Source organism: Varroa destructor, unplaced genomic scaffold (assembly GCF_002443255.2).
Source record: "Varroa destructor unplaced genomic scaffold, Vdes_3.0 BEIS01000001.1, whole genome shotgun sequence".
Lineage (NCBI taxonomy): Eukaryota > Metazoa > Arthropoda > Arachnida > Mesostigmata > Varroidae > Varroa > Varroa destructor.
Genome location: NW_019211454.1, coordinates 14,021,732 through 14,045,515, shown reverse-complemented (window position 1 = coordinate 14,045,515; position 23,784 = coordinate 14,021,732). Strand labels below are relative to the sequence as shown.

General features: G+C 39.2%; 5 protein-coding genes across 15 annotated transcripts; 4 read left to right on the top strand and 1 right to left on the bottom strand.

Moving 5' to 3' along the window:
- Window positions 1-820: 820 nt before the first annotated feature.
- LOC111252960 (uncharacterized) lies at window positions 821-6,949 on the top strand. 6 transcript variants are annotated; one of them, XM_022811684.2, is made up of 10 exons: window positions 821-1,321; window positions 1,910-1,939; window positions 2,090-2,295; window positions 2,859-3,027; window positions 3,331-3,630; window positions 4,061-4,257; window positions 4,515-4,662; window positions 5,305-5,583; window positions 5,897-6,004; window positions 6,349-6,949. In XM_022811684.2, the coding sequence occupies exons 1-10, from the start codon at window positions 1,234-1,236 to the stop codon at window positions 6,384-6,386; spliced, it is 1,563 nt and encodes a 520-aa protein (XP_022667419.1). In that variant the 5' UTR covers window positions 821-1,233; the 3' UTR covers window positions 6,387-6,949. The 6 variants fall into 6 exon arrangements, with proteins under 6 accessions (XP_022667419.1, XP_022667401.1, XP_086833095.1 ...); XM_022811666.2 differs by having other exon boundaries at window positions 1,907-1,939; XM_086976969.1 differs by lacking the exon at window positions 821-1,321 and adding an exon at window positions 1,338-1,449.
- Window positions 6,950-8,165: 1,216 nt separating this feature from the next.
- On the bottom strand, window positions 8,166-11,529 carry LOC111252973 (putative glutathione-specific gamma-glutamylcyclotransferase 2). 6 transcript variants are annotated; one of them, XM_086977003.1, is made up of 5 exons: window positions 11,163-11,529; window positions 10,503-10,692; window positions 9,760-9,859; window positions 9,141-9,227; window positions 8,166-8,716 (listed from the first exon to the last, which is right to left on the bottom strand). In XM_086977003.1, exons 1-5 carry the CDS (start codon window positions 11,194-11,196, stop codon window positions 8,468-8,470), a joined length of 660 nt encoding a protein of 219 aa, XP_086833129.1. In that variant the 5' UTR covers window positions 11,197-11,529; the 3' UTR covers window positions 8,166-8,467. The 6 variants fall into 6 exon arrangements, with proteins under 6 accessions (XP_086833129.1, XP_086833138.1, XP_022667441.1 ...); XM_086977012.1 differs by having other exon boundaries at window positions 8,166-8,700; XM_022811706.2 differs by having other exon boundaries at window positions 8,166-8,700; window positions 9,083-9,227; window positions 11,163-11,524.
- Window positions 11,530-11,562: 33 nt separating this feature from the next.
- On the top strand, window positions 11,563-13,645 carry RpS16 (ribosomal protein S16). The gene is made up of 3 exons (XM_022811765.2): window positions 11,563-11,718; window positions 12,654-12,799; window positions 13,234-13,645. Exons 2-3 carry the CDS (start codon window positions 12,654-12,656, stop codon window positions 13,529-13,531), a joined length of 444 nt encoding a protein of 147 aa, XP_022667500.1. The 5' UTR covers window positions 11,563-11,718; the 3' UTR covers window positions 13,532-13,645.
- A 148-nt stretch (window positions 13,646-13,793) lies between these two features.
- Window positions 13,794-17,962, top strand: LOC147758289 (heat shock 70 kDa protein homolog). Its single transcript, XM_086976919.1, has one exon. The coding sequence runs from the start codon at window positions 15,454-15,456 to the stop codon at window positions 17,851-17,853; it is 2,400 nt and encodes a 799-aa protein (XP_086833045.1). The 5' UTR covers window positions 13,794-15,453; the 3' UTR covers window positions 17,854-17,962.
- A 136-nt stretch (window positions 17,963-18,098) lies between these two features.
- Window positions 18,099-23,719, top strand: LOC111252954 (uncharacterized). The gene is made up of 4 exons (XM_022811655.2): window positions 18,099-20,301; window positions 21,374-21,490; window positions 21,790-21,949; window positions 23,356-23,719. Exons 1-4 carry the CDS (start codon window positions 20,011-20,013, stop codon window positions 23,502-23,504), a joined length of 717 nt encoding a protein of 238 aa, XP_022667390.2. The 5' UTR covers window positions 18,099-20,010; the 3' UTR covers window positions 23,505-23,719.
- The last annotated feature ends 65 nt before the right edge of the window (window positions 23,720-23,784 follow it).

The window sequence follows — 23,784 nt, the reverse complement described above, 5'->3', positions numbered from 1 at the left end:
TGTAAAACGCGTACAGCATGGCAGTATGTCAGTACAAGCCTGACTGACGTACATTGAATTAGAGCTTTTAATTACCCTAAACTTGTTAAGAATAACTAAATATAGGTGAAGTTTAATTAATAATTTTTTTATTTCAATCAACACATATAAAGTATGGGCAAGGCTTGTGTGAAACACTGTGAAGACTTAAAATATATAAAGTTTATTAGGTTTATCATAGAAATGAAAACCAGACTTCCACAGCAATAAACCAATAATTGTTATTTACACACTAAGAAATATTTTCGTATTAGGCTTCAGCAGAGGGAAACTTTGTCAAGAAGCTTCACCCCCAAGACCAGGGGCTCGATTCCAGGGCCTAGCTGGGAAAGTAACCTGTTGCGGTATGCAATTAATGTCGTTCAGGTTACGACATTAATATTTTACTGTGAACTTTAATTAATGACCGTTTAAATTAACAATCAACACACATAAAATATGAGCATGACTTGTATGAGACATATTTTGGCGATTACTGATAGGAAACTTATTACGTTCGTGCGGTTCGTAAGATGTATCACAAGCCGGAAGCTCAAACTTAATCAGTAATCGTTGTTTAAAACTAAGAAATACTACGTTAGTAAGATACGTTGAACAGCTATTCAAAAAACATTGCCTAGAATTATTATGAAATGTACTTAAGTCTCAATAAACAATTAACAGCAGTTATAAACAGCATACGTTGGGGATTATTCCAACCGATATACGTTAGGGGCATCGTAAGAGTTCGTATTTGTCATAATCCTGTAACTCATTTAAATAGCAAAAAAACTAAGGATTGTCATTTACAAACCGAGAAGTGCTGTTAGTAAAACACGTTCTGTAGAACTTGCAACCAATCGGTAACTGGCTTTGGAAACGCGAAGATCGAATCTAACACGTACGGAAAAAATCACAATGGAATCATGCTAACAGATACCAGCCGGAGGATGTTGACATCCCCAGGGAAATAGGCGTGGCCAAACGATCACGCAGAGTAATGTCAGTAGTAATATCTAGGCGCAGTGTAAATAGTTTCAGGCCACTCGTTGCTTCCAATCAACGACAAAGCCAAACGACTTTGTTTCATTGGTATTTGTATTGTGAAGCCTAACACTGAGCTTCGTACTTGAGTCTTTAGGACAAAAGAAAGACAACATAAGAGGCCAGTAGAAACTGTACGAGAGAACTGGTGGTGGTAACAAGACAAGCCGAATGTGGCTGAAGCCGACTATTTTTCAGCTACTGGTGTCCAGCATAATTTCCGTGGTACTCGGCAGAGGTACCACACCCCGCAGTGGTGGTAAGCCGCATTTGTTCTAAATAATAATCGCTTAATCGTAATCAGTATCGCCACAGGATTAAAGTATTGACACTACAGAATGCAACGCTTGTTTAGTTGAGACCCACTAGTATTCATATCGATCCGTCGTGAGTTGCTCCTTGAGCTCCCAATATACAATACCTCTCAAACGCATCTAAATGAGCCAATCATTTTAAGGCGACAAATGTTCAAATACATTCCTCGATGCAAACTAGAATACGGGAAACGTATTTGAGATATTTAACAAAAAAAATTAAACAAATTTAATTTTTTATACAAATGGAAAACGAATATAGCAGAACGTCGGTTTTTTGGCACCATGGTGAAATGAATGCGACCTGTTCTTGCCCAAAATTAAGACTAATACATTCGTCTCGCAGAATATACGCATATGTATATGGTGAATATATATATAATAAATAAAGTAAATGGATATATGACGAAAATGGTGCTATGCACGCTAATGAAAAATTGACGCAAACGGATGTATAATGAAATACAAACTGGAAGTATATTTACTAATGCTAGGTGTCCTTTTTTTTTTCTGTAATATGTTCCCATCAGCAGGAAATGTTCATCTTACTGCAAGAAAATTAGGTGAGAGCTTCTGTAGTTTAATTGTCACTATTTCTACAATTGCATATGTTCCATTGGTGTAGTTATGTAGCGGTGAGAATAAGCATATAACGAAATTCAGTTACTAAGAGAGAGGCATGCTTAATATAACAAAAAGTAATAACGTTTTAGAAGCAATACCGGACAATCATTATGGCACGAATGGGTACGTCATAGACCTTAGACCCCATACAGCCGTACCAGTAATAACAGCCGTCAGGATCTCTATGCCAAACTTAACCCGACACACCGAAGTCATTTGCAATATCCTCTATCAGATAATCGGCGAAGAGCAGAAATCTGTGGAAGTGCCATTGAACAAACATGTGATCCCAACAGTAAGTTGATCCTAGTGAAGACAACTTCCACTTTTTTGACAATAGAATTCACATATCTAAGATTATAAAAATCTTCGATAAAATTATAAAAGAAAAACATATAAAATTATATTTAGTTTTATATTTTCTATATATATATATATATATATATATATATATATATATATAATATTTAAAAAATGATCTAACTGAATTGTTATATTGATGTGGCGTTTGCCGAACTTGAAGCCGCGACACTGGTAATTGCTTGAATCGAAAAATGTATAGGAAATTTCGGAAGTGCACTACTTAGTCGGTTATATTTATTGAGCGAGCTACTTAACGTCAGTATGGTTCATCATCGAGTTATTAAATACTCGTGACGCGTCGTGCTGGCGTCAGAGCAGTCTAACACAAGCGGTTGCAGTTAAGAGACAAAATGGAGCTACCCAAAATAAAAATCCATTCTACAGATTTATTGTTCCCGGCACTTTTTTATTGTTTGCGTCTTTCCGTCAGTGTTTCATGTTTTATATAGGTAAAAAAAGTTTTCTAAAATGAAATACTTATTCCTTTACATACAGACTGCTGAAATTGATCTGCCTGGAGAGTATGATGAATTAAACCCGCCTGAGTGTAACGTATCTATCACGGCCAAATACCCGATTGGCAAACACAAAGTCCATACGGCGAGTATGGATATAGGCCCAATCAACCTGACACGATGCGATACAGTGTGCTACGAAAATTTGGGTAAAAATCTACGTTTATTTAATCTGTCCATTTTACATCTACGCCCGGTTCTAGGGTACGCGTTATTTTTTTGGTGTTACGCTATAGTTATTGTGCTACATTATATCCCTCCGATTACATGTACGTGCGCCATAACGTGGTCAATCTTGAACGTATCCAATGTAATGCTGATATGAAGCGTGTTTAGTGCTTCATTGATAAGCCTTTAGTAGCTTGAACGGGCTCATTTCAAAAAAACCGGCAGGCTAATTTTTTTTTTACTTTTAAATATTCATAAACTTAATTTTTCGTGAAATTTCGCAGATAACGTAAATTCCACTAAATTGATGGAGTTAACGATCGTTGAAAAATTAGATGGATTTGTGAACATCGAAGCTGCCATGCCAGAAAAAATTAAGTATTGTTATAACAGTGAATTGGATTATGCCTTTGTTGAGTACGGTACCAACAAAGGGCAAAGGGGATATATCTTATTTAAAGATACTACACTTGAGCAGTTTACGTTGATTGATATCAAAGAAAGATCTTCGTTGAGACTGCGTGTCCGCTACGCCTGTGAGGCCTATGGCTCGTATGACATCAGAGGCGAAATCGACACTACACGTGAGTGCTATTATTAATATCCTATATGTTATTGCGATATCCCAATGACAGACCGACTATCCCGTTCGCAAAGCCGGAGGTTATTTACAAGGTACGGATTTACGTACGGACGCGCAACCTTGATTCACTCATTGTACAAAAAAAAATTGCTTCACTTTATTATACTCGTAATGCGACGTCTCGTGAATCCCAACACCTGCTACTTTTTAAGGTTTCTCACTATTGGTTTTTTTTTTTTCTCTATAAAAATTGCGCACAAAACTGGGCATAATGTTTCGTACGATAACGATCCGGATCCATTTGTGCATTTTCAAACGAGACTCACAGCGTGTTTCCGACGCCAATGTATGTATGTATGTATTCCTTGTTGCTTGGTCAGAGCTAGCACGTACGTTGTGGGATTAGTTATTTGACTCTTTATCAATTCCAGCGATAAGTGAGTACGGAATCAGTACAGACTGTTTCGAATTTACATACGAACACTGGTCTGGCCTTCAAGTTGGCTATATTACCATGCCATCGCTGAATAAATACAGAAACGTCACTTATATTATCACGTGTAGTACGCCCAAATCAGGATCACGATCAGAGTGCCCACTGACCTTGGACAGGACCGACGAAACAACGGTGAGAACATTTGAAGTAGTCTGAAAAATGATTACGACTCGCATCATTGTCTTCGTTGATACTAAATCATGTCAAAACACATTTGATTTATGCCTACCTTGGGCGAATTGACTTGTCTCATAGGTGTACCGCCATTGAGCTTGCCTACGCGGATTTGACTCGCTGTGGAGCTAGTTTTGGTAGATTTCTTATTGGAGCAGTGTGTAGAACAGTGTTCGCTTGCTTTTTTTCATTTACATGCTGTTTGCTTTCTGCAGCCTGTTTATTTGAGACTAGGGAAAGGTTCGAATTTCCTGAACGTTACTCCATCATACAGGATTGGCATGAAGATGTTCCAAATGCAAACATTTGTTGGGCCTTGGATGAACCTTTCGAGATGCGATTCAAGATGCATGGACGAACTGGGTAAGTATGATACGGAGTGGTTCGTATTATGGTAGTCCATGTATTGTTCTCGATATGCATGAAATAGTAATGCATGCAAAGAGGTTTATGCTCGGCAACCCATCCGTTACCTAACATAACCTCGCTCTGAAATGGAAGCGCTGTAGTGAACGATAAAATCGCCTCCTTCCGAAACCATGCTGATAGAGGTACACCACTGGCCTAGAATAAGCGTATTTAAGCAGCAAAGAGGAAACAAATTAGTCAGATCCACGTGAGGAGGTTCATAGGTCTTCATGTACTTCACGGCGATTGACAGTAGCATCAAATACATATCAACAATGAAATATATAGGCACAACACTATTAAACAGTGTACTGTAAAAGGTGCTGGCAGATCCTTACAAACGTTCTCAGGACATATCATCCAAAGCTCTCGCACCCCCTAATCGATTTCGAACTATTGGTAGTTAGATTAGATTTTTTATTATGTATATATATATATATATATATATTAGATATTTGAATTGAAGATATTTGAAATAAGTCGAAAATATTGATGGTCAGTTGTTTCGTACTCGAAACATTTTGGTAATTGTTTCCTCTCGTACGAAAGTGACCACAACTATACGTAAATCAACTTTGTTTCTTTGAATTGTTATAGAGGGAAATGCATCCGATTTGCAGTTGGAAAGGATCAAAGTTGAGGGCCAGAGATCGTATATTAACGTAACGATAGACAGATGCGTTAATACTCCGAAAAACGTAGAGGCATCGTATGGTGTAATTGAGGGCCAACGAGGTTATCTTTCGATTTTAAATATGATGGAAAACAGCTTTATATTTCCTTCGATCCACACCTTTCGACGCCTCCATGTACGTGTAGACATCTACTGCCCACAAAGTAACTTATCATACACATTCAAGAATAAACTGCAGTTCGGTAAGTGAAAAAGCCTTTGGAAAAGCTCTTCGACTTGAATGTATTACTATATGTAGCAATACATTCACAAATATGCTAATTTACAAATTCACTAGCTCGTACGATGTCTTAATCTCTCAATTTAAAAATCAATTAAAAAGAAACTAAAAAATAATTCCTGCAAACAATGTGCAAGGATCGCGTTCCTGTCAATATCGAAGATAGATATAAATAAGACTAATTTTTTTAGTAATTACATAATTATATTAAAAAAATTAGTAGTTTGGCATTTGTTGTCGGAGTAATCATTGCTTTGGTCGCTTAAAATTTTCAGACAAACGAGCCGGTAACTTACTCCGAAGAAAACACAGACTAAATAAATCGCATCGTAGATTTCGCAAGCATTCAGTATCTTCCCGAAGAAGGGTACCCCACAGAAACGGTTAGTAACTTTTTGAGGTCTACTTTGGCGCAAGATACTTGTAGATAGTATCATATTTTCTCTTTGAATAAACAAGTTATGACAAAGTCAAAAGACAATGCTAGATAGCATGAAGCAAATGAGGCGCCGTATTGGTCATCTAGTGATTAAGTGAGAGAAATCTTGAATTCATGACAGCCTTCACGCAATGGGAACGAGTTTTGCTCAAAATGTCAACTGAAGAAACTGTGAACACGACTTTTAAACCAGTATGAAGCCAGGCGCGAGCAGCTTTCTGAAAGATTTGTTTCTTAGCTTCGTTTAATGTCGTGATTTAGTATTTAACTAACTCATTTGTATTTTAGGGCGGACCATACGCTACGGATTTCGGATCCTAAACTGAATGAAATTCAGGAAAGGATAGACATAATGAGACTGTTGGCTCGTATTTCGCTGTAGTTTGTACTGATAACTTGCGGAATAGGAACGATCAACAATGGTCGATTTCTAACTTCAGCTCCTTTGCATCCTCAGGTCAAAGATGGCCTTCGTCACCGGGACGTATTTAATTAATCTAGAGGAACCGAGTGATCATAATTACAAAACGACGAAGTACGAACTCGTAGCCATAGCGTAATACGGAACCTGAGTAATGGTATAACTGAGCTCGATCAGATGATGCAGGAACACATCTATCTACGTATCGCTATTCAGCAATTTCACGTTATCAACTCATTTCATTTTAACGCAGAGTACGGATGTTAAGCCCTGTGTGTTTTTAGCAATGAAGTCTCTAATTTATATACCAGTTTGAACACACGGATGTCGACTTTGCGCACGATTTACAACAGCTTTTTTTGAAACCTTCGAACGAATAGACCTCTTAAGAAGCGCAGCGCACCCTCGTCTGTTGAAGTGGGGGTAGTTTCGTCCGTTCTAATATATAAAAATATTTTTTCACGAATATATTCTTGTAGTTAATATATATTATCGTGTATATGATCTACGAGTACATTTCGATATTAGCGCTCGAATAAAGCTAGGTAGTCAATTTATCGAGGTGGATTGCCGTAGCTTTTCGCGTGAAGCATACGATGATACTACTGAATATCGCCGCGCCGAACAGTTCAATGTGAAACATAGTAGTTCGTGTAACGTCTCGTTTCAATATGCACATTTGTCGCAACAAATATGTTGTGATGTAATTTACTCATAATTGCTGGTGCTAATTTAAGTAAGAAATTAAAAAAAAAAAAAAAAAATAGAGAGAACAGAAACGATGGGTGCTAATTTAAGTAAGAAATTAAAAAAAAAAAAAAATAGAGAGAACAGAAACGATGCAGATTGGAACGATAAATTATTTTGACAAGTATTTCGATCGAGAGAGAAAAAGCATTTTAATTTTTGGTTCAGATCAGTTGGTCACCTAGTAACGAATTTTCCACTGAAGTACTCTTTTCGATATCGCGTTAATTCATTGCAAAATTCATTGTAATTCATTGCATAAAATTCATTGCATATCCAAAACTGATACATTGAAATTAGTATGCATTTACATAAGTGTCACCGGACTGAGACAATCCTTACGAAGTACATCGAAGGAATAAACAGCCCTTTAATCATTGATCTCAATAGGGGATTCCATTTTTTTTTCTTCATATTATAGTTTTCCATGAAAACTATAATATGAAGATAATAAGGATTGGTTCCAACATTCCATATAAATGTTTAAAGCAATTTTTGTACAACGATGCAGTTAGTCGAATAAATATAAATAGAGATTATCAGCTTAATTCTCGAACGACGACAGCGGAATAACTGGTCACTTACCAACCGCCGCGAATGTGAAAATGAGTTGGGTAGAACCAGATTGCGCCTGTGTACAAAGTAAACTTTGTTCCTTTTGGAAGTCTTTGTTAGTTTTTAGGACTAAAGCGTTTTTTGTTTGTAATTGGCGTACTTAATAGCGGTAGTACTGTGATAAGTAAAGAACTATACACTGATTATAAGCTCTAAAAATATCTTCGAAATGCACAACGTGGGATGGTTGTAAGCCAGTAATACGCCAATTAATGTTTGACCAGTAACCAAAGGTCTGAAATACCATTTACCACGCCGGAATCGTCCGTAAAGTCAATGAACAAAACTCGACAAATGCATCTAAAATTGTTATTAAACACGATTTCATGTGGTGTATTTCATACCATTTATTTCATTCGTGGTGCAGCTAACTTATGCTATCTCAAAAGTATAATTGCCAGGCTCTTCATAAACTGTCTCAAAGCTCGGGATTTCGTGCCTTATTTTTGTGTAAATAGTATGGACTACATCTTCATTAATTTCAAATATATATAATTCGCGAATGTGCCTGATTATTACCAGGCACATTCGCGAATTATATATTTTTCTCAGCAGCACTGTCGATTAATATAGCACTACACCAATTACTGTTCTCTGCGTTATCTCGTTTATCACTATCGATAATCATGCTTTTGGATTTTGGAGCTTCAGATTTTCCTGCTTTAATTGTGTTGCTTCCTCTTCTCTGGCTAATAATTTTCGAACTCCAGCTTCAAGAGTAAAGAGATGCTCGTCCTTAACCTCGGGCACAAGCTCTCTCATAGATTTGCAAAGATTGAACAAATACTCAACATTGGTGCCGGAGGGCCCACGAGAAAAGGCGATGGTACGGGCGATTTCGTCCAGTGGGGCCGGGCCTAAAAATAAATCATTCTTATACGAACGAGACGAAATACGCACAACAGGTACTATACAAGTTCTCCCTATTCATAACAAAAAGCCTAGGCTAACAGAGGATCCCATTAAGTGGAAGTCAATGGCCGAAAAGGATCTATTTTAACTGAATATTTAAGATCGTGAATTTCATTGAGTCAGAAGGCAACCGGTTATAAATGTTGTTGTCGCGTTCGAATAGACACATATGACTCAATTTTTCTCCCAAAGATATGGTGCGCACGAATCGAAATAAAATTCCGTGTGAAAAGACTGGAAAAATTATCTGACGTGCAGTTTCTATTCTGAACCTAACAAACCTCAAAATAGGCTGAATGAACCCTTCCCGCAAAAGCGTTATCTTACCAAGATAATTGACATTTCCTTCGACTGCTACGTAGACAATAATTTCAAAGGGTTCTACCTTTGAATCTTTAGGAAAGAACAACGTCTTCGATCGAGTGAAACCTCCTTTCTCCCTATAGTCCAAATGTGATATCACGCTCTCCACCTATCATGAAAGATCACGACAACAATGTGTGTATATAATGTTATTCACGAAACCAACGACAAATTTCACGTACCATTGATCATTACTATTGGTCATGTATTGTAGGTATTCAAGTACATGGGTCTATTATCTCTACGCACCAACAGCTCTTCTATCGGAAGGAATAATAGCTGCTACCGTATCACAGTTTTGACCAAAAATGTATTGGAGGATGCAACAAGAAACATTTTGCTGCCGAGTAAAACATTAAAACAGAACAGCTGTAAAACCAGTGAAAATATACATTATACAAATGGTATATTGATTCTTGGAAATGATTCTTATTCAAGATCCAGAAGGTCTACTTCGATCCACATTGAAACATTAGGTTATGCCTAAGTAGTCGGCTTGCTCTAATCCTGCATGCGGATTTCTACTATTGCCGAAAAATGCTGGTTTCGAAATAGAATGCATGAGCAGACTCCGAGGCAAAGTGTGTTAAACAGGAGACAAAAGTTTACCCCAAATTCTCGAATGACACTGGTTAATTTACCTCCTCATCGGGAATCCGATACGCAACTCCCCAGACTTTGTCTTCTTCGATACCCGTAGGTAATAAGGTGACCACTCTTCCAGGACTTTCCGGCGTTCCCCTAAAAGGATCAAAGTTGTTAGCTTCTGTAAATACAAGATTCAACGTACGATTATGTCGCTTTGATTTCGGAAATTATATTCAAGCGAAATACTTCAAATACAGCATTTTTACATACAGAAATGCACGAAATCGTGGGCTGAGAAATAATTACTTGAGCTTCTGGAATATATTGATTAGGATCTACATATATCTATGCTGAGTATTCTTGTAATAGTGCAAAATCATTACGTATTATAAAGCTTCCAGCGTTTTTAATTAGCAATGATTTTCCACAGTTTTGATCAGGCAGCATAAAGAACAAAGAAAAGTATGTAGTACACGATACAAGTAGTATTGATTGTCAACTATGTAAAATTAATCTCAATTTATGCGTAAAAGTTATTTATGATGATGATCATTATCATTTCGAATAATCTTTATTATTTTATTAACCTGACAAATTCAACGGCATAATATGCGGTACTTGATAAAGTAAAGTTTGCGTTATGTAAACCTGAAAATGTAATACTTGGTAAATTTTGGTCAGACGCAGAAGAGAGCGCTGGGGACGTTCATATTGAAGACACTTAAAGACTTTGCATTATTATAAGCTTCTTTCAGCGAAAACAGATTCAAGCTATTACTATTATTGGTATTCTTACCTATGATCCGTAGACCCTTGGTAGAACCTCCGCACAAAACCGCGAACATACCCGACACACGACTCGGTAGTCGGAAAGTCTACCTTCCAAATGATAGACCCATAACCAAATGCCCAGACGGAGCATTCTTTCATTTTTTTCCCTGACACTCTTGATTTGTTCTCCAGGTCGCCTGCACAATAGACTGTGTCTAAGCATTTGCATAAGTGAATGGACGTGAATTTTGATGTTGATTTTACATTATCCCAAAAAAATACAAAAAGTAATTTCTTGTACTTAAAGGACGCATGATGGAACATAAAAGTGTAGCAAATGTAATATTAAGCTGTAGAATTATACATCATTATTTAACGCATTATACGTAATGGGAAATTTGATCACCGTGCGCATGGTTTCATCATTCAGCTTTATTTGAATTATGCAGTAAACTAGATTTACATTTTTCTCTAACATATCAGATAAAATGAAATTTACGAAATGTGTCTTTCGTCAGTGAGTAAATCATTATCATAATCACCACGTAGAATTTAAAAAATGATAAGCACTTAAGAAAAAAAATCATAATTTTTAGCGCCAAATACAACACTGCATTTCCACGAATTGTAGACTATGTTGGATAACTTCATGCTCATAACTGGTAGCTAAGATCAGAATATCTACGCTTGCTGCTGTCGTTCCTCCTTTTGCTGAACATTTATCCGACGCCTACACTCCCACGTACTCGTCTAACGCGTAGCATCCGCTTGACATCGCCTATCGAAACAGCTTCTCCATTCTTTCAGAACATATTCTCCTTTACCATAGAGATAATAATAATAATAATACGTTGTCAACGAGGATCTATATGAACCACACTACGCAACGTTGATAAGCATCGATGTCATATAAAATAAAAAGCGTTCATCATAAAAACTCATTTTGAACATTTAGCCGTATTTAAACGATTTTGCAAATACAGTTGAAAACCGAAACAAAAAACTCAGAAGGGTGTTCGAGTGATTCGTTTCTTCCATAGATCAACCTATGATATAATTTGAATTAGGCGCCGCAACGCATGCTGCGCACAGTTATGTGGTACATTTTATTGTGTCATTGTGGCATTATTTTGGCGGGATGTGATACCGCTGTGGAGGGTAGAGCTGAGCGGTTTCGAACTCACGGCAAATCTTTCCTTTTGGTGTCGAGGCTTCGTCCCGGACGTGTGTGTGATTAAAAGGTATACCTTTTTTCACTAAAAATCGTGTTGGAAATGGAATTTATGTTGGTTCTAAATTTAATTAATTGTCGTACGGGATGCGTGCCCAGTCAAAGTGCCAATAGTATACCGGAAACTGTGCGGTGTCTTAGCACGCATACAAAAGTAACACATGCCAGCACAGTGTAACTGACATTGATAATTTTTCTTCTGAGGACTGTTTAGAACGCCATTGCTGCGATTGTCCTGCTGTTGTATTGACGACGTTGACTAGGCTACCAACTAACATTTTGTTGGCAGAATCAAGGTTAATTCGAAACATGAGATATAAGCTAAAGACATACACGATTTAGGCCGTGGTTCTTCCACGGTAAACTTCCATTGGTTTTGAGCAACCACGTGTACGAGCAAGCAAGTCTTACTTACTGTGCCGATAGGCCGGTTGGATCGAATAATGATCAGCAGAGTTTGGCATGGCCGTCGTTGTTTTATGCTAACTATTAAAAAGACGACTTTCGTGTATCTACCTATTAGCGAATATCTGTTAGAAAAGCAATTGTGCGCTATTAGTCTGAAGCCCATAAAAGCCCTTAATTAAAATAAAGCAGAAAATAAAATAAAATATCGTACCGGTAATATAATAGACGGTGTATAGGGATCGCTTACAGGTTCACATATAAATTTTTGAGCAGGCATAGAATGTGAGTTGGTTTCCAGTTGAACCTGTCTACAGCCTCGAGAAAAAGTCTGATCGCGGGCACTGACCTTGCCTGGATTTTTGATATCTTGATAGCGGCCACTGACCTTGCATGGATTTTTTATATCTTTAGTGCTATCATTGATTGCCAATTAGATTGCGGATAGAAGTGAAAATAAAGTGTTATGCTAATTTCTAACTGTTTTGTTTTACTTGCGTCCGGTCCGTTACTCTATATTGGTTATCGTATAATGTCTAGATGTCTACAGCAAAGGAGCCTAGCAAGTCGGTGCAGGTGTTTGGCCGTAAGAAAACAGCCATCGCCGTTGCGCACTGCAAAGCTGGAAATGGGGTTCTCCGTGTTAATGGAAAACCCCTTGACATGATCGAGCCCGCGACTCTTCGGTAGGAATTCACAAAATGAATCTGTAAAATTCTTCTTTTTATCAACCATGAGGAGCAATACGTACTTCTCTAGACAGCGCTGATAATGAAACAGTATTTTGATAATCTATAGTTTTCTATTTTTATTCATGTTTTTTTCATTCTTATTCCTCATCCTACCCATATGGTCAAGCTTATCTGACGGATTTTCTCTGACGAAGCTTCGGCGCATTTTCTATTGGAATTAATACAATAGGATGACTTGAGATCCAAGAATCGTATATTGCTCGTGTATTATAAAACTTTTAATTCACCCTGAAGTACACGGTACGTCCTCAGGCTTTCTGTGACTTGCCCTTTTTGAATATTTCTCTCCCATAGCCTGAGTTGCATTTCTAACTTGTGTGATCTTGGGCTTCGCGTGATCTCGGTTACGTTTCAAACTTTGTGAACAGGTACAAATTAATGGAGCCGATTTTGCTTTTGGGTCGCGATCGCTTCCAACAGTTAGACATCCGTGTTCGCGTCAAGGGTGGTGGCGATGTGTCTCGTCTGTACGCCGTGCGTCAGTGCGTGTCTAAGGCGATCGTAGCCTTCTATCAGAAGTACGTCGACGAGGCGACGAAGAAAGAGCTCAAGGACACACTCACCTCGTACGATAAGACACTTCTAGTTGCTGATCCCCGTCGTTGTGAGCCGAAGAAATTCGGCGGTCCCGGAGCCCGCGCTCGCTACCAGAAATCTTACCGTTAAGTCATGCCTTAATCGACGGCGGCGTGAGGGAACGACGACGTGTAACAGTCAAGCTGGCGAAGTTGGCAATTAAGTCAATAAAGAACGCCCAGACCGTTTATGTAAAAAATAAAACGGGGTTTTGTATCATAGAGAAATACTTAATACTGCATGTCGGTGGGTATGTATAAGAGAATAATGCGCGATTCTTTAAAGCTAGGGAATATGCGGTTCGTATGCCGTAGCGTGGCACCTCGTGTACGGAGGATGTTGAAGTTACTTTTGTGGTACGCAAAGGGCTGGTTAATTCAGTGCAGCGGCGACTCAAACAGCTGGGTGACGGTACGCGCACGCGAGTATTAGGCTTTCTGGCATGCGCATGTATACACAACAAGTTCATCTATTGACTGAGTAAAGGGTATCCTTGTCACATTAGCTACTATATGGGATTGTGAAAAAAAATTCGGGGACAGGCAATGCACTGAACCTCATGAGGATTATAGCTATCTCAGGAAATATTTTACCAGAAAAAGAAAAATGGTGTTCTCTGGAATACGACTTACAAGATAAATTGTTTGTCAGAAAGATGAAAAATATCTTTCTGAAATTGGCATACTAAGGGATGCATTGAAGGCCTATTCGGTTAATCATTTTTCAGTTAAAGTAGAACGAGAATGATTAGGTATTCATTTAAGCTGACAAGGGTTGCTCTGCCTCGCATAGTCAATATTATTCAAACCAGTCGCTTTACATCGGTTTATCACACAGTCTTGTATCACTGAGCCTCAAGCTTCTCATATATCCATACTTTATAAAGAAGTGGAATTTTTAATATTAAAACCTCTGTACGTTTTGTTTTGTAGACCGTAAGGATATAATATTGTACTTTTTTGGCGATCGATTATTACAGCCGCTTTAAAAGGTACGAAGTCGATTTTTATAACTGTATCAGTTGCGTAGTCTAAATCGCTTGCGTATTATTAAAAAAAAAACTAAGTGTAAAGCATATTTTTAGTTTTCTATCATTCACGGGATCATGAGACGAGCAGCAGCATTATCAAAGCCACACTCCATTATCAATAGTCACACTAATAACCGATACGGTCCAAGAGCAAGTCGTGTGTAACAGTAAGAAAATTATGGTTAATTTTACCAGATATGCCAAAAAGTGTGTACTCTTTGATGGATCATAACTTTCTGATTGTTTCTTTTTCTTAAAGCATAGAGTTAATTGAAAATAGTAATTATTGAAATTTAGGAATAACAGCTCATCATTATTAGCAGTCTTTTGGCTAGAAAAATGGTAATTTTGGACACCTACGATGGGAGTTCAGCTGTTTGTATTATAATAATATATAATATTATAGCACATAAATGAAAAGTGATGTTACCGTAATCTAAGTTGCGTAAAACTATTTAGCAAACAGGTCTGACAAGCAGCCTACTAATCTCGTGCAGGCTTAGGCGTTCTAAGATATGTCATACATTCTTGATTTCTTCGAACCTAAGGCACGAAAAGCATGCTCGCAAAGTTATCTAAAGCAGCACCTTTACACTTTGCTTTTTTATCGCGTTTATTTTAGCCTGCAAATGAGTGAAAGTAGTATTCGAAATTGTTTCGTTTGTGTCATCGAATATAAGTTGCACCACGGTGTTATTAGCCTTAAAAGGTTTCAATCGCAGCAAAAATTTCTAGGCATTCGTTTTTTTCAGAATCGCTCTTATCATTACATGTATGTAGCTAATGAGCTGACACGGATGATATCATTATACATAGGTGACACTCACTCATTATGAGTCCAAGCGGTTTGTCGACATAGGCTTGCAGCAGCGGTAGCGAATGGATAACGAGGCGCTTGCTTTACTGCACTTTAAGATTTCACATACATTTCATTCAAGTTTATTGGAGTTGCCAGACGCGTTTACCTTTCTTAGATCTAATAATGGGCTCACCGGCTACGATCTCTTCACCTGTAGTCCCTCCATCGGCAGAAGAACTGTCGTCATCAGTTGCGAAGTCTGCGCAAAGCATACGGCCTTTGCCAGCTGCTAAGAATCCATTTAACACAGAGGCGCTTTCGCCTTACCCTCTACTATTGGCGAAGGATGTCAACTCTTTACGTGACTTTAAAGCAGATCAACTTCCTGAAGAAAAAAAGTTTTCTCAGAGGTTAGCGATTGGTATAGATCTTGGCACGACCTATTCGTGTGTGGCCGTTTTCCGCTATGGCAAGGTTGAAATCATCGCTAACGAGCACGGAAACCGAACAACGGCATCGTACGTTGGCTTTACGGATGCTGAAAGGATTATTGGTGATACGGCGAAGAATCAAGTAGCCCTGAATCCGGAGAACACGGTTTTCGACGCGAAGCGACTCATTGGCCGACGAATCGACGATCCATCAGTTCAACATGACATGAAGCACTGGCCTTTCGAAGTTGCCAACGGGGATGGGCGTCTTTTAATCAAAGTGCAATATAAGGGCGAGGTGAGAACCTTCTTTCCTGAGCAAATTTCGTCCATGATACTCCAGAAGATGAAGGAGATTGCGGAGGCCTATTTGGGGACCACGATAGAAAGTGCCGTTATAACTGTGCCGGCTTACTTCAACGATTCACAGAGGCAAGCAACAAAAGATGCTGGAACCATTGCTGGACTAAACGTACTTAGAATCATTAATGAACCTACGGCTGCAGCGATCGCGTATGGACTCGATAGAGACGCTTCTGGAAACATTAAGAAGGAATGCAATGTGCTAATTTTCGATTTAGGTGGAGGCACTTTCGATGTGTCGATTCTATCAATCGAAGATGGCCTTTTCGAAGTCAAGTCGACAGCAGGTGATACTCATTTAGGAGGCGAAGATTTCGACAGCCGATTGATCAGCCACTTTGTCAACGAATTCCAGCAAAGATTCCAGAAAGATCTTACTACAAATAAGCGAGCTATGCGACGCCTGCGTACGGTTTGTGAACGCGCAAAACGAACGCTCTCATCGGCGACACAGGCATCGATTGAACTCGATTCGCTGCACGATAGAATCGACTTCTATTCGGCTATTACCAGGACCCGCTTTGAGGAGCTTTGTGGCGACTTGTTCGGTAAAACGATCACATTAGTAGAGAAGGCTCTAAATGATGCAAACATGAAAAAGACGGATATTCATGATGTCGTTGTTGTGGGTGGATCGACTCGAATTCCTCGTGTTCAGAAGCTTCTCGAAGAATTCTTTAGCGGTAAGAAGTTAAATAGGTCTATTAATCCCGACGAAGCTATCGCTTATGGGGCAGCTGTACAGGCGGCAATTCTCAATGGCGACCACTCGGACGTCTTGAAAGACATGCTGCTGCTAGATGTTGTGCCGTTATCACTTGGCCTAGAAGTGGATGGTGGTGAAATGGCGACGCTTATCAAACGTAACTCCTCCATTCCAACGCGACGGACCGAGGTATTTACTACATGTGACGACAATCAGACAGAGGTTAATATTAGGGTGTTTGAGGGGGAACGTGCGATGGTCGAAGACAACAATCTGCTGGGTGAGTTCGACCTCGTTGGCCTTCCGCCTGTCCCAGCTGAGATGGTCAAAGTAGAAGTGACCTTCGATATCGACGCTGATGGAATCCTCAACGTCTCAGCTGTCGACAAGTCCACCGGAACAGAAAATAAGATTACCATCACTAACGAAAAGGGACGTTTGTCATTAGAAGAAATAGAACGTATGGTAGAAGAAAGCGCTCAGTTCAAAAATGAGGACCGAAAAAGGAAAGCTTGTATTGCTGCAAAAAACGACCTTAAGAGCTATTGCTCGGCTGTACGGGGAGTGCTTGGGGGCTCTTACGCTCATAGGATACCTGAAACGGATCGAAAGCTGCTGGAAGAGAAGCTGTTTGATGTATCCGAATGGCTCGAGCACAGCCGATCAACTGAAAAGGAGGAGTATGATGAATATCGAAGAGACTTTGAGCACGTTGCTAAACCGATTATGACAAAGCTTGTCCAAGATGAAAGTGAAAATCCTGAAGGCGGTGCCGCCAATGACGGTGCAGATGAGTTTTCGGACGACGATGAATTTGATCTTCCAGAACCTTCCATGAGTCCATTGCTACTGCGTGCATGCTGTACGCATACGGTATTAGACGTGAATCAAATTGATAGAACAAATGAGGTAATAGGCGATGCTGACGGACCCAGTGTAGAGGAACCCCAGACGAGTGATCGTGAGTTTCCCGTTCATTTGGATGTCGTAAGCAAATTCGATTCACAACACGACCTACAGCAAGCGGGAATAACAACTGTTACCACAGAGGGAACTCCGAGCAGCTCCGGAATTATAGAATAAATTTTTCTTCATACCACTTTAAAGCAGGATAATAAAAAGCGAATATAGGTTGTCAATAGCTTTTTTGCGATTTGTCATGTTTTTGTGAATAAATTATTTTTGCACAGTACGTCGAGAGTCGTTGTCAATCGTTGCTTCTGGTTGAGTTATCTTGCGTGGTTGAGTTATCTTGCGTTGCTTCTGAGTTATCTTTCATTGCTTTGCGTTGCTTCTGAGTTATCTTTCATTGCTTCTGGTTGAGGTATCTTTCACATTTAATAGGTATGTTTCTGCTGCCTAACGATTAACTGTTACTCCACCAGAAACAATTGTTTCTCCACCAGAATGATTACTCGAGAGAATTTTTTTCCGCTTCCTCACTGTACTCCATTATTAATTCATCATTTTTTCCGCCTCCTCAGTCGGCTTCATCAATTCATTATTATTAATAGAGTTAAATCATGCAAGGCATGCGACCAGATGCAAAGGTATTGCGCCACTCGAATCGTCATACGACGTTGATTCGTACAAAAAACGATTCTCTACAAACAAAAGGGGAGATTATTATCTAAGATAATTTCGCCAAGACGCCTTTCTTCAGACGCTTTTTGCTGCCCTATTTAAGCCGACTTCACATCTCGTCTTGCTATAGCTGCTTTCATTTATCGAATTAATTTTAGACAAATGAAAACATCGTGCACTGCATCGAATCTTGCAGGAACTAGAAGCTGTTCACGAACAACGCAAGAGAGCTCCGTTGTACTTGTCAGCCATCTTTTGTCAATCCTTTCGTCGATTGCGTTTGTTTCTTGGCTCCACCTATAAACTTCATTGTTCCATATATAATCTGTTTTAGTTGCAATAGTAAGATATTTTTTTGATGATCCTTTTCTCCGAATCTTGCTCGCAGCTAAATGCTGTATGCATCATAATGAAAATTATGTTCCTCTCTTTTGCGCAACCCATTTGACACACCGAAAAATATATACATATTCTTTTACATGCCGCTTCGATGATTTAGTGAAGATAAATATTAAATAAGATAAATGCATGCACAGTATTCCATGGCCTCTACTGTACTATGACTAACATGTTCCCATGGAACCGCTGAAAGGCTTCCACATTTACAAACAAAGCAATAATCATTTATTTCTTAGCACTGTTTGTAACGAGATCGCTAATAAATAACAGTTACCAATTTACAATTTTTCCTCACGCTCTCCCGTACACTGCCGGATTCGTTAAGCAGTAATACTAGTCGATATGTTCATCGTATTTTTTCTCTCGCCCTTCTTCTGTCGCCGCCTTCTTCAAAGCCTCACTTTCAGAACTTCGTGCGCGGTACGAACCAATGGTAATCGCCCTGACCGGCGTCGGCCGCGAGTGCCAAGTACAAGCAGGCCGACTTCACCATTTCGAACAACATCCCAGAGCAACCCGGCTTAAAGAAGAAAGGCGAACGTACTCACACCAGTGGCAGTGGACTGCTGGCGTAGAGCAATGGTAGTCACTCTCACGTAAAGCGAAACGGCCTAGTATCTAGATACGTGCCAGTAAAACGGCAGCGACTGGGTCACAACACGAGTCAGTGGATGCAGAACAGGCAGTGCCGACTGGGGCAGAGGAGATGTAAAATAAGGTTCCATGTATTAGCTGGTATTCATGGTAGTGTCGTTTGCGATTAGCCGCTGTCATCCTGATCATTCAGCTACTGCCGTTATTAATAACAAATGTGTACATAGCTGAGGTGACAACCACAGCATTAGACATGATAACGAAAAAGCTATAACAACGCACCGTTCTTCACTTGCTTGCCAGTTAAACTTCACAGTTTGCCTAATGAATCAGAAAATGTGTTTTTTAATACCGAATGTGTTCGATGTGTTTTCCTAGAGTTGAACTCTCGTGTTTCGTGTTTTAATTCCCACATTTATGCCAGCATCTAAACTGCGAACGAATCTGAGGCGGTGCCATCTGCGAGCTGTGCGCGCAATGTGCTCTTAACACATTGTTACACTTGTACCGAACGCGCACCGTAATACATGAGCACTGTAGAATATTGGCAAGATAAACTTGAGAAGAGAACTTCGGCTGAGAACGCATCGGGCGCGGCTTGAAACATTGTTGTATATTCTGTGCGGGCCGAGCAGTACTTTGAAGTAAAAGGCGATTGTAAAAATGTATCGTGGATTTTCTCGGCATGGCAGCCCGTTATGGTTGAAGTTCTCGTCTCTGTTAGTGATTTTATGTTCGATAAACTGGTTTGCATGCATCCCGTATTGCCAAACTCTGGAAATCTCTGATGGACTACAAACCGCAAGTTTGACCTCAACAGCGCGAGAAGCGTCTGGACGAGAGAATTCACTAGCACAGGATTTCAAAGACTTCATCGGAGTCTTGTCGGCTCTCCGAGAACAATTCTGGGAGGCTATCTTCTCACCCACGGTGCTTGCAAAAGCGATGCCGAATGTATGTATATTTTTCCAGTGTTTTTTCAGATTTTCTGGTGGTGCATCAATTGCAAAATGGTTAATGATATTTTATGAAAATATAACTACTAAGTCACAGGTCGGATGATCGTTTCTTCTACATGGCTAATACGGTTGTAGAGAATTTTCTTTTTTTTTTTTCGTTCCTGGACGCTAGGGCTGCTGCTAAGTAACTAGGTTTGACTATTTTGATTGGCCATTGAATTGAAAATGGAACTTTTGTTTGCTTGCTCGAAAGAGGGTTCGTACCGTTGTAAAAAAAGTCGCTGAATTTCCAGAAAAGAAGAATATGCTCCCTGCCATCGAGGAACAGCCTGACGCGCCATCCATGTCAAGGAATAATATGCGCCAGTTGATTCTTTTCACCTCTCCGATGGGTCGTTCACCCATTTCGATAACACGTCTCTGTCTACGTTATTTCGTTTCATGGAAAAGTCCCGTTAAGCCGAAACATTTTCTGATATATATTAGCTGTTTTATGTATATATAACAAAGATTCTAAACCGATGGAAATGTCTGTATACGAAACATTTCGTACATATTAAAACAAGAAAGAATTTAAAAACAGAAGATTCTTATAAATATTGTATCTCATCGCCAACGTCTAGAAAATTCCTACAAATGGGGGTTCATACTCTTCAGCTTAACATGTTTCCACTCTATTTTCAACTAAATCATATTGTTGGTGAAGCAGTGGATCTTATCTATACAAAATGTACGTAACACGGAATGCTTCGATTTGTAAATTTGATCAAGCAATTCGTATGTGAACGATTGTCAGAAGTAGCTAAGTAGATCAGATGTGCTAGGTAAAACTTTTAATGCATTAAACAAATCCCGTATATCAGCTATCAGGAAAATATTTAAGCTAGTTTTTGCGTTTGGAAAATTCAAATTGATTGCGTGGATGCTAGCTATGTCGTTCTTTTCCTTCTTTTCCTGTAGGCGTATTGAATAATTTGTTTGGTCAGTAATTCGAAATCGAGTAATTTCTTGAGTCCCTAAAGATCGTTTTGTCGTGATTCTTTCGAACATGTGCTATTGCAACACAGATGGTGAGCTTCCTACCAAACCTAGTGGGTGGTGTTTTAACGAATATCCTGGAATTGGTTATCGACTACGGGCTGCGACTACTCAAGTGGATGGAACCATCCACTGAAACAATCGAAGTAAGTGCCGAAATGTTGTCGACCTTATACGATTTGCTTTTCTTAGCACGATTGTCATTTAATGTGCTCTTTTTCTCAAAACAAATATTAAATCAATAAGCAATTTACAAGTATTTGTGATAAGGAAGCGTTTGACTCGCATTAATCAGGTCTGAAAGGCGTGTGCGTATAGTAGAATTCGGCTTGCTTCACATATCGAAAAATAGTAAGTAATGATTTTTTAGAATAGGACTAAGAACTCCAAAAATGTGTAAGATAATCACACAATATTGCGATATTATCAATATTTAACCATACAGATGACCGGACGTTATTTAAGCGAAAGTGTCCTCGGTAACCTATTTCAATGGGACGTCCTGGGTAGCGGTCTCCGTTTAATGCGCGTTCGAAGAAGCTGCCGCCCGAAGGCTGCTTGTGAATGCGGTGCTTACGTATTAAACCAAAATTATCGAGTTGCACGTAAGTTAGACAACACTTATATGTAAAAAAAAAGATCTTCATTGAGGCGTTCACAAACAAAGAAAAAGCTCTCTTTATTTTATCACAGAACTAAATCAAACACCATGCGAAAAATTCAGTCGACAAAGCCGTCTTGTCGACATATTATTAATTTAAATTTGTCATTTATTATGATTTTACGACAAGCTTATAGGATATTCACATAAGCTAGCTTTTTTTAAATTAAAAAAATTCCTAATTCTAAAACCGTTTTCCTCGGTGCATTCACAAAATTATGTAAATAATTACGACGTATTTAACACATTAATATGTTGTTCTACAGTGTGAATGCATGCTGTTGCATTAAACGTTTTTAGCGTTGAAAGAAACCATTCAAACACGCCCCAAAAAGCAGGGGCAGCTAAATAAGAAATTAACTTCGTATTTTGAGAACGCCTTCGACAGTCTGTATGGATATATTATCACCGAGCCTTCGGTCAAAACACGAGTCCATCTGAGCTCTGACTGCTACTAGTGAAGGCACGAATGGGAGTGTTCTAGCTATAAGATAGTCAGGTGATCCACTGGCCTACTTACTGAAAGATCCGCCTTCTGTATAGCTGAAGTATTGTAGGAGACGTCGATGTGGGAAGAGACAGCGATCCGAGGCTAAGTCAACTGGCCGTAGCACCTCTCACATCTTGAGCTGGTCGCCCTGTAACATAATCGTTGCGCACGTCAGGCACGACGTTTATAAAAAACATCAGAATCTCTATAGCTGACTGCTTTCTGAGCAACAAAGGGAATCTAGCAGAATTTAGAATGTATAAGAAGCAAATATCTGCTCCTTTGACAAGGTCGGATTGTAGCCGGCACCAATTTAGATGGCGCCGAGAGGGGCATCATCGAAGCAAAACATTTTCGCCATTTTGGCTGCCAGGATTAAGATACCGTTGATTATTTGGTGCCCTTAAGTTCTGAGTTTTAGCATGCGGCGCTCTTGAATCCCCAGATATCAATAGAAAAGTTAGCTGTTAAGAAATGCATCGACAGAGGGACCGCTACTTTCTTCGCTAGTGCGACTGAAATTAGAGATGAGTCTAACCGCAGCGCATATATTGTCAGAAGTGGCGTTGAAAAAGTAACATTGTGAAAATATAATACCCAGCAAAATATCGCTGGATTTTAGGGCGAAAAAGTGTTGGTAGGGTATTAAAGAATAGCAAAATTTGTTGTATTTCAAACTAGTCCTATAGAATACAGAAAGAATAACTTAAAAATAGAGTTATTATTAGCTCACAGGTACTGCTTGCTAGTTACTAATTAATAAGTTGTCATAACTCATAGCTGTCCTTAGTCACAATAATTATCGTTACTGGAGATCGCAAATGTATTAGTTGCATTTTTGTTTTCGCTTCTCAACACAGGCTTTCTAAATGCCATGCGTTCGCATTTAGCCAATGTATCCTTTCACTGGCCAGCTATGATGAACGGATTACGAGGAGAGCCTTGCGAAAAAATATACTCCAGCTGCCAGGAGAACTTCATTGGTGCTCAACATCCATTGTCGGTATAGCGAAGATAACAAGTTGAACTGGACCAAACAGGGCAACAGCAGTGCCAATTGCTATATAAACGACAGCAGTATACAACACGAAGCGATAATACTACTGTATCCGACTAGCACCTCAGCATTTGGCGCCGCAAACGGCTCGGGCAGAAGAAGCTAGCTTCTCGCACGTATACTTAATATAATAAATAACCTTGAAAATGCTTGTTCATTTTATTAAACTGTGGCAGTGTTGCGATTTTTTAAATAATAGTTTACAAAATCTCCTTATAGTAAAAAAGAAAGC